Genomic DNA, 15,894 nt, shown 5'->3' with positions numbered 1-15,894 from the left:
CTGTTGAATAGAATGAATGCCATAGATTACATTAGATTTGAAAGCATCCAGAATTTGGGTTTTGCTTCCAAATATTTTCTTCCATTTTGTTGTTTTTTACCCCTTTCATTTTGTTAATGCTAACATTTAGTAAATATCGTGATGTGCAAGCTGTTTAGTTTTATAATTCTAATGATTCTGAAGGACTGTTACAAAGATGAAAATGAAACAGAAGCATAATGTGCCTATATGGTTTTCTTTAAAGTCTTCATTTTTTAAAGAAGTTGAAATAATTTATGTCTAACGTGTTCTCTTTCAGTATTGTGCTTCTGCTAAGCCAAAAACAGACACTAGAAGAGCTGAAACAGTCAGTCCAGCAGCTGAGATGCACTGAGGCAAAGTTTACAGCACAGAAAGAATTACTAGAGCAAAAAGTACAAGAAAATGAAGGGAAAGAGCCACCTCCAGTAGTGAATTATGAAGAAGATGCACGATCAGTTACATCTATGGTAAGCCAAAAAGTAATCAAAAGAAAAACTTGAAAGAGTACTATTTGGGTAACAAGTGAATACAAAACTTAATTCTTTTGCTATGACAAATTATTAGTCTTGTTAATGTGCAGATCCTATTAAACTTGTCCATAAATGCAAAGTAGGCTTGTCAGTCACCTCAGGTCATCTGGAGAACACTTTCTGGAACCACTTCTAGAGTCAGAGGAAAAAGCTCTTCTCTTGCCTTCAGAACTGAGTGCAAAGACCGTAGTATTTTTCATCCTGGGAGACAGCAGGAAGATAGAGTGTTGTTCTTAAGATAGAAGTAAGAAATAAGGAGAAAGCTATTTATTTTTCCTTCTTAAGTACAATACAATCTTATTTACCTGAGATTGATGATGTGTTTACTATTTGACAATACATTTGATTTTGTTTAAAAGTAGGTTTTTCATATAAATATTCTTAAACTACAATAAACACATTCAATTGCACCATCTAGAAATTCAGCTTCATTTTATGTAGTTTCATTAACTGTTTAGAATGCCTAGTTATAAATACTTTCCTCCCTCTCTTCCTCCCTTCTTTCCTCTTTTCCTTCTTTCTAGCCATTTTAGGTTGGTGGTTCTCACCAAGGCAGTAGTTTTGCCCCCCAGAGGACATCTGGCAATGTCTCCACATATTTTTGGTTGTTACAGTTAGTAGGTGCTATAGCGGTATCTGATGGGTAGAGGCTACTGATGCTTCTAAGCATCCTATGATGCACAGGACAGCCTCTGCCTCACACCCTCAACACAAAAGGATCCAGCCCAAAATATCAGTAGTGCCAAGGTTGAAAAAGCCTTAGCTATGTCCTTGGCTTTTTCTGTGAGTAGCTGAATGTAGTCCATAGATAGAACTATCATAGTTAATGATACTATAGCTGGTATTATCGTCATTTTTAGTTTATGTGGTTCTAAATAGTAAAATTTGATTGTTAAACATATTCCAGTGTCTCTGTAAGAAAGGAGACACTTTTTGTTGTTGCTAATAAAAACATTTGTTTTGCATTTTATACAGAACAATCTGAAGTCTGGATCATGATTTGATAGTTACCCAGGGTTTTACAGACAAGGTGTCCATCCCAGCGTGGTTCTGGGGATTGGAGGTCCACACAAACACAGGCAGGAGTTGTAAGGGAGGTAGAGGGCACAGTGGGAGTGTATTTCACTCCTTTCTTAAAGAAAAGGCAGTAGAGCATTCTGAGTCACTGAAAAACTGTGCAAATGGGGCTTCTAAAAAACAGACACTGATTTCTTGGGGAAGGGGCCAGATAAGGATCTCGATAAATTAAAGGACTTAAAAATGTGATAAATGTGAAAATATGAAATATTTAAATTATTGTGATTATTCCCATATTTGTTATTAATTGAGCCATACTAATCTGTATATTACATTGTTGTGAATTATATTTCCCTTCTCTCTTTTACTGTCCTATCAGATAATAAAGATTTTCCTCTCTGTACTAAGGGCCCTTTCTGATTCTTGATAATTATCTGTTATATGCATTCTTTCAGAGGAACTTCTGAAGCTTTTTCTTTTACTTGGGTTTTAAAAACCTTGGCTAGTAAATCTTTGTTCCCTGAGTGTAGTTTATAATACTTCCTTGTCTCCATGTGGGTGTGGAATTGGATACTTCAAAGCTTGATTCAGTGGCGGATAGTTTTAGAACTGACTACCTAATTTATTTTATTTTATTTTATTTTATTTTATTTTATTTTATTTTATTTTATTTTATTTTATTTTATATTTTATTTTATTTTTTATTTTATTTTATTTTATTTTTTATTTAATCTAATTTAATTTAATTTATTTATTTTAAATATTTTATTTATTTATTCATGAGAGACACAGAGAGAGAAAGAGGCAGAGACACAGCAGAGGGAGAGTGTAGGGAGCCTCATGTGGGACTTGATCCCGGGTCTCCAGGGTTAGGCCCTGGGCTGAAGGCGGTGCTGAACTGCTGAAACACCGGGGCTGTCCCCTAATTTATTTTAATTAATTCTCTGTCACATGACCCATATTGGCATTATTATGACAAAACAAGATACTCAACTCACTGGATGATAGCATATCCTCATTTGGTAACTATGACTATAAACCAGACCTTGAAACTTAAAATATAACAATCAATTCTTACTTCTTTAGGAACTTGCAATCATTTGCAATTTTATCTTTCATAATCATTGAAGACAAAATTTTTAACAAATGAATAAATAATGTTTCATAGAGAACATATAGCCGTTTATGAGAACAAACTGCTTTCTAGCACTTTTAAACTTTCTCTTGTACCCATTATTAAGTGATGGTGAATAACACCCTGGAAGTTTTTACAGAGTGATGCGACTCATTTCATTTTATCCAATTTATTTTAAATAATTGAAATGTTAATCATGAACATATCTCTTCCTTGAGGCAGTGCCTCCAGTAATTCTTTAAGGAATTTACAGTGGAATGCCATAATATATGGAGTTTAAAATAATAAAATAACATTTTAAGAATCAATGGGTCATTAAAAAATCTAGTTGAATATCGAAGAATTGGAAGAACTAAAAATAAAACTATGGTATAATGGAAAATCTTGAAAATTTGGCCTAAATATTATTTAAGAGTAAGAGAGTCCATTAATTAACCCTTTTACAGGATCCTAATTATCGGCAGTGTTAACCAGGACACTTACTCTTACTCTTCAGTGGTGAATGCTTTTGTGGAAGGAGTGCCGTATGGTGCTACAGCCCATCTTAGTGATCTTATAAAATATTATACAATTTTTAAGGTGATTCAATGTGTAATCAGAGTTAAGGTTGTATCGTCAGGTTCTTAGATGTATTAATGTTTATTTTGGCTGTATTATACAGTAAGTATGACAGGCTGTTTATTTAAAGAAATCTAAAAAAATTGTGGAGACAGATAATATAATATATCTCTGTCAGGAGGTCATCCTTTTTTTTTAAAGATTTTATTTATTTATGAGAGACACACAGAAAGAGAGGCAGCAGAGACACAGGCGGAGAGAAACAGGCTCCCTGCAGGGAGCCTGATGTGTGACTCCACCCTGAGACTCCAGAATCTTGCCCTGGCCCAACCACTGAGCCCCTCCCCTCCCCAAGGGTCCCAGGAGAAGTCATCCTTCTTTTTTTTTTTTTTTAAACCTTGGCCTTATTTTGGTCAAAATACCAAGGAGAAAATAATATTAATGAATAGTAAGTATTGCACAGTACTTCTCTATTGTCTGGGCATAAGTATATTTCATTTATTGATTCAAAAAATATTTACTGAGCACCTACAATGTGTCAAGTACATTTCTAAGTGATTGAGATACCTCCGTGAATAAAATTAATAGAAAAAAAAGCCCTCTCTTAGAGATCACAATCTTTAGTGAGTGGCAGTTAATAAATAAGTGGTAAATTATATATTATTACTAGAAAATGATAAATGACAAGAAATAGAAACAGTAGAGTAGAGGGTTGAGTGTCTAGAGGTTGGGACAGAATTTTAAATTCAAGTCAGGATAAGCATCATTGGGAAGTTGACATTTGAACAAAGACTGGTAATGGAGCTATTAAATCCCTTAACTTCGGGAAAGAACATTTCAGAGGGTACACCTGTTGCAGAGGCTATTATGCAGGAGGATGTTGGACTATTCAAGGGGTGGTTAAGGAAGTCTGAGTAGAGGAGAAGGTGAGAGTATAGGGAACGAGTTTAGAGAAGCATTGGAGAACAGTTCTTGGGGCTTTGTGGACCATTAACTAAGGATTATAGCTTTTCTCTGAGTGAAGTGGGGAGCCCCATTGGGTTGGAGAGCAGTAACAGAGGGATGACGTGCTTTGACTTTTTATTTAAATGGATTACTATGGCAGAAATGTTAAACTACTTAAGGGGAACAAGATGGAAGAAGATTATTGCAGTGGCCCACGTTATAGTTTACAGTTTGAGCAAGGATGGGAGGAGCATGGGAAGTTGAAAGAAGTGTTTCGCTTCCAGATGTATTTTGAAGGTTGACCCCAGGAAATTTCCTATGGATTAAATATGGGATATGGGCAAGAATAGGCAAGGATGATTTAAATGTTTTTAGCAGGCAGACTAGAAGACTAAAATTTGTTTTGAGTGCATGGAAGGATTATACCTCGAGCAGCTTTGAAGAGGAAGAGCAAGATTTTAGTTTGCCTTTTTAAGAAAAACAAGTCATTGTCAAAATTTGGTATTTGGGCCACAAGTTCAGGAGTATGATTTGGACTGGAGATATAAATTTGAGGGTTGTAAGTTAAAATCATGTGACTGTATGCAGTCACCAAGTAAGAGAGAATAGAGAAGAAAAGAGAAAGAAGGATCGAACTTTGGGGCACTTCAAGTTAAGTGGTCTAGGAGAGGAGGACCCAATAGGAAACTAAGGGAGTAACCGGTGAGTAGAAAATCAAAAGAATTTGGTGTTCTCAAAGTGTTCCGAGGAGAAAGGAGTTCCAGAATTTGGGACATGCTGGGCTAAGACAAAAGAAGCCTTTGTACTGACTGCTGGAATTTTCTAAACTTTTAATATCCAATGCCTGGTAGGGGAAATGTAGCGTGGAAGGCAGTGTCTCTGAAAATATTGACCCAATTCCTTTTCAAAGAGTGTCTTGAAGGGGCCACAGTGCAATGGAACATACTTTGGGAAATACTGAATTAGAAGATAAATCTTTCATAGCTGATTGGGTTGTTGGCAGATTAAATGTGCTGAGAAATCTGTAGGAATCTTGAGTTGTTTAAATGTTCTATAAAACCAAGGATTATTTTATTTCATTCTTCAATTCTAGCTCTTCAGGGCAGAAGAATCTGCCTTTGGAGCTTATGAGGAAGGTGAATTCTTTGTTGGCTGTCCTTGGATAATGATGGAAATACCAGAAATTTCTAATCCCTGAGTAACATTGATTTTCCTATTTTTAAAATTAATTAACTTAAAAGCATCACTTTACTTTGTTTGTTTTTATCTGTTTAGTTGTAAGAAGATAAGTTTTCAGTCAGTATCTGTTGAGTTGAGAAATTGGACTTCCTTTTCATTCCAGAGCAACCTAGTTGTTTTACTTTATAATAGCATGTGCTATGCACAACGTATAATAATTTTTGTTGACAGAATCTTTCTTATACGTCAGATATATCTAGAATTGATGGTACTTCATAATGAGTTCTTACTTTTTAAATATGGTTAGCTGTTCTGAGAGATAATTGCCTTTACTTTGATGTTTCTGAAGTTGCACATTTTTAAGCTCTTTTGCTAGACTAATATGCAATGTCTATTTATCTTCTGCAAATCTTCTTAAGTTCTGCTGAGTTGAACAGCACTGTCAGTAAAATCCTGTTTTGTTATATTTGCAACCAACAAAATATCTGGTTTGTTTACTAAATATTGTCTGTCATTATGACTCATTAATAGTCCATTTTATAGTAGTATCTGATATATTTTCAATTTTATAGTTAAACTCTAAAATGGACTGATAACAGTTGAGATTGACAACATCATTGAAGCTTTATCTGTTTTCCTCATCGGGTACACTTTCTTTCTTGAAATACATAAGATCAATATTAATTTGAAGCCTCTTTTCATCAAATATATTGAGAAAAGTACCAGACAAAAAATTAAGAGACCCGAATTGAGCTTTGCCTCTGCTTTCTAACCACAGTCAGGTTTCTTAACCTTTCTGACTTTTCTTTTCCATAGAAAGAAGGAATGAATATATATCCACCTTGCCTGACAGGATTTTTATGACACTGAAATGAAATAATGTGTGTTATATATTATTGAAACACGTAAGATTTTATTACAGTTTTATTCTAATATTACACTTTGGTTCATGTATAAATTAATTAGTATTCATTGAGTTAGGTATAGATTGTAGATTTTCCTGCAGGATTATCTTGTGTATATCTTATTCATAAAGGCAAAACTTTAATTTCTCTGGATAGGTAGTACATGTACAGATATAGGAATCTAAGTGTCCTTCCTTGGTCTCTCCGTTTCCTACCTCAGAGGTAACATTCCAGAAGCATTGTATACAGATAAAAACATAAACGTTCATTATATGCCTCCTGCTCTTACAGAAATGGTAGTGCATAAAACAATATTGTTCTGTACCTTACTTTTTAATGTAATATATTTTAGGTATCATTTCATAATAGTGCATATACAGTTGCTTCCTTTTTTTTTTTTTTTCATTTGTTCAATCAATGAATTTTTGTTGTCAGGGGTAATGGTATCATTTTAGGTTTTGAGGAATAGTAGTGCACAAAGTAAACATAATTTTTTCTGTTCTCCTGGACCTTTCACTCTTTAGGTACAAACAGTTCAATGTATATATATTAAATAGTAAGTATATTAAACATTTAAACATATATGTATGTCAAGTAATGATTAGTTCTTTGGAGAGAAATAAAGCAAGATGGAAGAAAAAGAGTGATGGCATGTATTTTTATATATGGGGGTTATCAAGTCTTCACTGATAAAGTGGCATTTATGCAGAGATCTGAAAGAACTAAGGGCGCAAATGCTGAGACTGCCTGAAATGAGAATATTTCAGAACAGAGTGAGAGAGAATAACTCAAAGATGGGATCAGAGAAATAATAGGGATTTGGATCATACAGTCATGGAAAATTATTGTAAAGACTTTGATGCTGTTAGATATATGAGAGAACATTGAAGATTTTGAGCAAAGGAGTGACATATTTACATGGTTTTCAACCTTATGTTATTATAAAGAAAACTTTGGTAAATTCTTTATAATACTATTATGTATATAAATGGAGTTTGTGTGTGAGACACTTTTTAGAAGGTTTTGTGCAACTTTATAGGTTTAGATTTTACTCTCAAAATAAGTGTTTAATATCAGTGTTTAAACCTGATAACAATGTCAGTTATAGATGTTAATTATTATATTAACCTTGAATTAATATATTAGTTTTGTAGATTAATAAACTTTGCTTCTAGCTTTCCTAAGGCAGGAATTTTATCATGTTGAACCTTCAGTGGCTTTGTAGGCCATTAATATTATTGAATTATCCTAAGATCTGATACCTGAAGTATATTTACAGCTATATCTTATGCTTGATGTTTATTTAGTATATAAATTTCTAATATTTAAAACAATGAAGTTAAGAGATGGTTATGATTAGGTTACAAAAGCCTTGTTGGCTTTTCCAAATGACTCCAGTCAAGATTCCTTAACATTACTAATTGTCAGAGAAATGCCAATCAGAACCAGAATGAGGTATCACTCCATGCCTGTTAGAATGTCTATTATTAAAAAGATGAGAAAGAATAAGTGTTGGTGAGGATATGGAGAAAAGGAAACCTGCTTACACTGTGGTGGAAGCTCAAACTAATACAGCCACTGTGGAAAACAATATTGGAGGTTCCTCAGAAGATTAAAAATAGAACTACCCTATGATCCAACAGTTTCATTTCTGGCTATTTATCTGAAAGAAGCAGTACTAACCTGAAAAGATATCTACACGCCCATATTCATACCAGCATTGTTTACAGCAGCCAAGAAATGGAAACAACCTAAGTGTGTATCAGTGGATTAAGTATGAAGATGTGGTATATATTACACAATGGAATATTGTTCATCATTAAAGAGAATGAAATCTTTTCCATTTGTGATGATATGGGTGGACCTTGAGGAATTATATGCTAGATGAAATAAGTAAGACAGAGAAAGATGAATACTACATGATATCTGTGGAATCTTTTAAAACAAAAAAAATGAGCTCGGGACACCTGGGTGGCTCAATTCGTGAAGTGTCTGCCTTCAACTCAGGTCATGATCCCAGGGTCCTGGAATTGAGCCCTACATTGGGCTCCCTGCTCAGCCTGCTTCTTCTTCTTCTTCTGCTTGCTGCTCCCCCAGCTTGTGTGCGCGCTCTGTATCTCTCTCTTTCGCTTTCAAATAAAGAAATAAAGAAAATCTTAAAAAAAAAAAATGAGCTCATAGTTAACAGAGAACAGATTGGTGGTTGCCGAAGACAGGGTTGGGAAATGGGGGCACAGGTAAAGGTCATCTAAAGGTACAAACTTCCAGTTACAAAATACATAAGTACAAGGTATGTAATATGCAGCATGGTGATTATAGTTAGTAATACTCTATTATGTATTTGAAATTTGATGAGAGTACTTCTTAAAAGTTCTCCCTATAAGAAAAAAAAAATTGTCACTGTTTGGTGATAGATATTAACTAGACTTACTGTGATTCTTTCATAGTATATACAAATATTGAATCATGCCCGAAACTAATTATTTCTTCTTTTTTCAATTATATTTCAATTAAAAAAAGGATTCCTTTAAATATTCATTTTTCTTTGGTTCATACAAATGAAATTATTCATATGGGCCAATTGATGATGTTGGTGATGTTCTTTTGGGTTAAGTTGGATCTTCTATCCAGGAAAAAGCCCTTAAAATTTCAAAATGTTTTCAATTTATACCTTTGTTGCCTGGGCTCATATGCATATGCAGTATATATATATAGGCCAAATCAAGTAAATAGTTAAAAAAAAGTAGCTTTTTCATTTATATATGTATACATGTGTGTGTATACGTGTGTGTATAAAAACTACTTTTCATTTTCATTTATATGTGTATCTTCATAGGTAAATAGGCCTATGTGTATATATATTTCAAACTTACTCTTTAAATTATGAATTTCTTAATATCTTTTTTTTAAAGATTTTATTTATTCATGAGAGACACAGAAAGAGAGAGAGGCAGAGACACAGGCAGAGGGAGAAGCAGGCTTCATGCAGGGAGCCGGATGCGAGACCCAATCCCGGATCCTGAGATCACACCCTGAACCAAAGGCAGCCACTCAACCGCTGAGCCACCCAGGCGTCCCTGAATTTCCTAATATCTTAGCACAAACTAATGGCCAGGGATTAATTAGCCCTAAAAGGGTATAATAAAAGAAGAAAGGCAAGAATTAAATATCTACTATGATTAATGAAAAAAGGATTAAACATTGAGATTCATATTGTTATTTAGGATTCCTCAAGTATTTTATGATTACTTAGTACATGAATATTATCTATGGGTTTTTTTTTTTTTTTTGAAGGGTGGGTCAAAGATAAAATAGATTTAGACTTTGTGAGAGGGTTTGGTGGGGGAGATGGAACAGAAGAAATCAATTAATAACTGAAAGTTGACTGTATTTTTACTTTGATGTATCCGTGTATTAAAACATCTCAAGAAATTCAGGTGCCTTACAGTACCTAGGTGCACACCTAGCAAATGATTGTAGGTAGAGTAAATGAATAGGTAGGGAATTTCAGGATATCTTCTGGCAGGTTGTAATTGATGCCACTCAGTTTTAAAAAATGGCTTAAATGTTAAAGTTCGTTTCTATCAAATATTTCTCACTTTATAAATAATCATGGCAGTGACATTTTAAGAGAGTCTCAAGTGGTCACCGAGATAATGATTAACGTGTGATTGCAGTAGAATCATCACTGGAGAGAGCGGTCACTGGAGCTGCAGAGCCAGGTCTCTTGGGTTTGTATCTCTGTCTCGTCACTTAAATTGTGTGATGTTAGGCGAGTCAGGGGCTTTTCTCACCCTCATTTCCCAATGTCTAAAATGGGAATTACAGTTTTACCTACTCTTGGGTTCTCTGTGAGAATTGGTTAAGTCTACACATTCAAACCACCTAGAATAGTCTCTGCCACTTAGCAAACTGCTATTGTCTTTTTTTAATAGTTGATTATTTGATTATCACAGAAAAGATTTAATGTGTGTGCTTATTTCCCGGCTAGTCATTATTCCTTAGTCGTTTTTTTTTTTTAATTCCTTAGTCTTGATATTATTTTTCATTAGGCATAAATCTTTTCTTTTAAAAATCTATGCTATTAATTTTTGCATTGATAGATCAACATGTTTGGGTCTGTACTTAAAATATTATCTTTTGTCCACACGAGATTACAAAATATTTTTTAAATGAAGTATCATGTTATTAGCTTGTGACTTATGTATTACTGACATCAATAGGGTTGACCATGTAATTTTTTTGAAGAAAAATTTTAGTGTCATTTAACTACTTGAAGCTCACTTTTTTCTTCTCCTACACTATTGAAGTTTGTGTTTAAAATTGTGTGCCAAGCAGTTTTTATAAAAATACCACTCAGAATTGCATTTTAATACTAGTTTTCTTTTATAGTTTAATGTGAATGAAAGAAAAAGAAATCCCTAAATGCCATTCTATTTTATGATTACTTATTCATTCTGGAAATTAACATTTTTCTTTTAAGTTTGCAATTATGGAGCACTTAAATTGACTTTAAAAAATAAAAAATAAAAAAAAAATAACTCTTATGCGATACTGTTAATTCACTCTATCAGTAAATCAATTTTCTGATTTTCTTTGTACTCCGTTTGTCCTTTTCCCTCAGTGTTATTTAAAGGCTCTCTTTGTAGCAGCAGGACAGGGTGCAGAAACTGGGCATTTGAATGAAATCATTCTGAGTTTATTTGCCTTTATGTGAATTTTTACCTCCCTCCCAACCTCAGTTTCTTCATCTGTAAAATGTAGTTGGTAATAGGCACCTCATAGCATCATCGGGACTAAAGAAATGCAAAGGCAGAGGCTTGATATAGAGCTCCAGACATAGTTAGGGTGCTCAGTACACATTTTGATTTTGTTCCTTTTCTTTCCTCTGTCTTCGCCATTTCTCTTTCTTTACTGTCTGTTCCACCTTTGTCCCCATTTCTTCTCTTCCCTCCTGTACCTGTTAAACACTATTAACCATTTCTATGAATATTGTGTCATGTCCGGAGACAATGGGGTTAATAGACAAAAATCTCTGCACTCATGGATCTACATTTAGCAGGCAGAAAATGGCAATAAACAACTGATTAACAGGAAAACATCAGTTAAGTGCTGTGATGAAATCAGCCATTAACATTCCTGAGGCTTTAGCCCTCAGCCCTTGGTTTTCAATCCTTTCTTTGTAATCCTGTATCTGTGGCCTTTTCTCCCCTTTCTGTCATTATTTAAACAACAAATGATTACTCCTAAATCTACATTTCCAAGAAAATTGGGAATATTGGAATATCAGTCAAGATAAAGATAAAAAATGAAAGCAGAGAAATTCAGTTCACACAAAAAAGGGTTAAATGTAATAAAGCATTTAAATTTATTAACAATTTCATTATTACTAGATTTTCTTCCTCTGATTTTTTCCCCTCCCAGATTAACTGTTTACTTAACTCATGGACACACTATGAACTGGCATTCATTCTATGTTAGTTAAGAATTAAAAAAAAGGGGGCAGCCCTGGTGGCTCAGTGGTTTAGTACCGCCTTCAGCCCAGGGTGTGATCCTGGAGACCCGGGATCGAGTCCCACGTCTGGCTCCCTGCATGAAGCCTGCTTCTCCCTCTCCCTCTGCCTGTGTCTCTGCCTCTTTCTCTCTCCTCTCTGTGTATTCTCATGAATAAATAAAATCTTAAAAAAAAAAAAAAAGAATTAAAAAAAAAAAAGAATTAAGAAAAAGAGCAGCTCCCGGTGGCTCAGAGGTTTATCGCCACCTGCGGCCCAGGGTGTGATCCTGGAGACCCGGGATCGAGTCCCACGTCGGGCTCCCTGCATGGAGCCTGCTTCTCCCTCTGCCTGTGACTCTGCCTCTCTCTCTCTCTCTCTGAATAAATAAAATCTTAAAAAAAAAAAAGAATTAAAAAAAAGATTTTGGACTATTACAGATTAATGCAGATACATTGAGAAGACAAAATTTAATTATCTAAGAAAAAATATTTAGTTACACGGCTAATTCGTCATAATAACTGAGAGTAATAAAATTGCTGAAAATTTCTGGGGCACCTGGGTGGCTCAGTTAATCATCCGATTCTTGATTTCAGCTCAGGTCATGGTCTCCTGGATGCTGGGATGAGCACGTCCCCCCTTGGGTTCCATGCTCCACACTCTGCAGGGAGTCTACTTGAAGGATTCTCCATCTGTCCTTCCTCCCCACACACTTGCTCTCTCTTTCTCAAATAAATAAACCTTAAAAAGTTATGAAAAATTTCTATTTATAAATGAATATAGTTTTTTGTTTCTCCTATGCTATAGTTATTTTAAACAAAGCCACTTGCAAACACCTCAGTAAATGAAGGCGAGTATCTGAGAGGCCTGTAGATTATCATTGAGAGTGAAAATGCCTTGGCTTCATTTATGCTGTTATTAAAAATACCTCATCTCTTACAAATATTTTTTTCTTATAATAATATAGGGATGCTGGTGCTTAATGCAGTACCTTGTGAAAAGTAGATGCTCAATTAACTTTTCTCCAATATGCCTGATGTTGCAAAGTGAAACAAACCATCAGTGGTTAGATTCCAGTATTTAGTAAAAAGCTAGGCTCTGTCTCTACATGTTCCAGTATATAAGCACCAAACCAAACACCTACTCAGTTATTGTAGAAGGGCAAACTATTCCAGAATACGTTTTAAAAGTAATAAAGTTTTTTTTTTAACACTGATAGAAAAAAATGCAGAAAATTAGACTCAACTAGTATATTTATTACTTCTATATGGACAAAAAAATTCAGTATTTTGTGTTATTTAAGCATGGCCAGGATGCACTTTGTTCTCGAAAATATCTTAGCGGTTCAGATATTTAGTGTAGTGATAACAACCATTTTGGAAAAACTAGTTGACAGTACCTACTAAAGATAGACATACGCGTACCCTTATCCCAGTATGTCCACTCCCAGGCATAGGTGCAATAGACATCAGTACGTATACGCCTCAAAAGACATGGACAAGAATATTCACAGGAGCACCCTATTTATATTAGACCCAAACTGGAAACTGCCAAATGTCAGCAGTAGAATAGATAAATTGTAGGATATTTACCCAGTGGAATATTCGGTAGTAATGAGAATGAACATATTGCAACTACATACAGCAGCGATGAATCTTACATAATGTTTAGTGAAAGATACCAGACATTACATATTTTGGGATTCCCTTTATATGGAGTTCAAAACGAGGCCAAGCTAATTCATGATACTACAAGTTAGGATTCTGGTTACCCACTTACCCTTGACAGTGGTTATGCCTTGGAATTGGGGGGCGGGGGTGACTAAAAGACACACAGTAGTGTTCTGGAGAACCAGAATGACTTGTTTTTGGATATGTCTTCTGGGTATAGGGATCTTGTCAATCTGTGAGAAGTTCATAAACTATCCTTTTGATATTTGTTCCCTGCTCTATGTATCTTGAACTCCACCTAAAATTTTCAGGGAAAAAAAAAATGTGTTCCAGTTTAGCATGGGCCTGGTATGAAAGCACGCTCAACTCCGGATGTGTGTATTAGTTTTTGTTCTGTGTTAGGTTGTTTATGGCTGTCTTTTCAGATTACTTGGAAGGAGTGTGAGGGGTGCTTTTAAAATTACACAGGCCGTGGGATCCCTGGGTGGCTCAGTGGTTTGGCGCCTGCCTTTGGCCCAGGGTGCGATCCTGGAATCCTGGGATCGAGTCCCGCGTCAGGCTCCCAGCGTGGAGCCTGCTTCTCCCTCTGCCTGTGTCTCTGCCTCTCTCTCTCTCTTTCTGTGTGTCTATCATAAATAAATAAAAGAATAAATCTTAAAAAAAAAAGATAAAATAAAATTACACAGGCTGTGAGACACCTGGGTGGCTCAATGGTTGAGCGTCTGCCTTTGGCTCAGGGCGTGACCCCGGGATCCTGGGATCTAGTCCCACGTCAGGCTCCCTGCATGGAGCCTGCTTCTCCCTCTGCCTGGGTCTCTGCCTCTCTGTGTCTCTCAGGAACAAACAAAAATCCTTTAAAATAAATTGCACAGGCTGCCCTTTTATCTTTTTATCTCCAATTCCCTTCATATATATATATTTTTTTCTTTGGGGGTGGGGGCCTGCATACCTTCCTCTCTTCCTTTCTCTTTTCTTAAAGGCCATAGTTAACTGTGATGTCCCCTGAGAAAGCATGGTGTCTTTCGGGTCTCTTGGGTTGAAAAGTTTGAGGACTCTTGGGCAAAGGATGTTGCTCTTTTGAATTCTGCAGCGTGTTAAGCTTCACGAGGTGGTAACAGGTACCCCGGACCCGGGGCTCAGGAGCAGGAGAAAGCGCGAGGCCCGGCGGTGGGTGGCGCGGGCGCGGCAGCCGCTCGCTGAGGCGGCCTCGGGCGGGCTGTGCTGCCGGAAGGCAGGTCGGACATTGCTGAAGATGGATTTAGTCCATCTCACAGTGTTGCCCAACCCTGGCCCTTCCCTTCGCAAAAGTAATCTTGCTTGAGAGAAGTACGTGGACAAAAAGAATAGAGGAGAAGGCGAAGGAAAAGGTCTTGAAACTTTGGAAAGGAGCACTGGCTTCTGGGTGCAGCCGGGACGTGAGAAGGCCCCAGGGGCCAACGCCAGGAGGATATGGCGGAGTCAGGGCCCTGGGAAGTAATGGAAAGAAAGGAGGCTGGAGATTAGGAAGGGGGCTGGCCTCAGGGGCCGAAGGACCAAGACCAGGACTGGTCGGGGTAGAAGGTCAGGCAAGAGAAAGGCTTAGTTGTCTTTTGAGATGTTTAATTAATCCAAGAGTCACTAGAATCTTAGATATTCCAAGGAGTCAGAAACTACTGAAACCCTGGCAGTTTAGATGGTTTGTGTTCCTTTTTTCATTTCTTTTTTTTCCCAATTAGATACAGTCTTCCTGGAGCCAGAACATCCTTCTTATCCCACAACATAGTTTTGTAGTTTTGACTAGGGGATAAATCAGGCTATTGTAATAAAAATTTGCTTTGGGAGGGAATCCCTCTTTCTTGTCATCCTTTGTCTCCTAAGCCTGTTAAGGAAGACTCACGAAGGGAAAAAAAGAGATCTGAAGAGGAGAGGACAGGAACGAGAGTAACAGGTGAAGGGAGGAAGAAGATAAATAGGGGTAAAGAGGATGGAAGGTAAAGAACATGCAGAAATAAGAGGTAGGTCAAAATTGAAGAGAAAGGGGACTAGGAAAAAGGAGATGGCACAGGAGAGCACATGAATTTAAAATAAATTAAGAGGATTCCTGGGTGGCTCAGCGGTTTAGCGCCTGCCTTTGGCCCATGGCATGATCTTGAAGTCTTGGGATCGAGTCCCGAGTCGGGCTCCCTGCATGGAGCCTGCTTCTCCCTCTGCCTGTGTCTCTGCCTCTCTCTCTCTCTATGTCTATCATGAATAAATAAATAAATAAAAATCTTAAAAATATTATTGAACCAAGCTAATTTTAAGGTGTCAAAATTTTTGCTTTAAAGTGTTCAGTAAAATCTATCAAGGAATACGATTTGTGGTTCAGATACTTGGTAAGATTCGTTCTCCTATTTGCAAGTTTTAGGTCAAGAGCCAATTTTTTTTTTTTTTTAAGATTTTATTTATTTGAGAGAGAGAAGG

The 15,894-nt window shown here is 36.2% G+C and overlaps 1 protein-coding gene across 16 annotated transcripts in view; it reads left to right on the top strand.

The window, feature by feature from the left end:
* FER (FER tyrosine kinase) overlaps positions 1 to 15,894 on the top strand; it is a 433,137-nt gene that overhangs the window by 127,405 nt on the left and 289,838 nt on the right. For 14 of the 16 annotated variants that reach the window (XM_049107895.1, XM_049107893.1, XM_025438260.3 and 11 more), the window contains one exon: positions 299 to 488. In XM_049107895.1, the coding sequence (XP_048963852.1) occupies positions 299 to 488 (190 nt within the window). Of the gene's footprint in view, positions 1 to 298; positions 489 to 1,075; positions 1,929 to 12,378; positions 12,514 to 15,894 lie in introns of those variants that run through there. The other 2 variants (XM_049107911.1, XM_049107914.1) reach the window with 2 other exon arrangements.

Source organism: Canis lupus, chromosome 3 (assembly GCF_003254725.2).
Source record: "Canis lupus dingo isolate Sandy chromosome 3, ASM325472v2, whole genome shotgun sequence".
In the NCBI taxonomy this organism is placed as follows: Eukaryota; Metazoa; Chordata; class Mammalia; order Carnivora; family Canidae; genus Canis; species Canis lupus.
The sequence above is the reverse complement of the archived record's forward strand: the minus strand, read 5'-3'. Positions and strand labels throughout refer to the sequence as shown.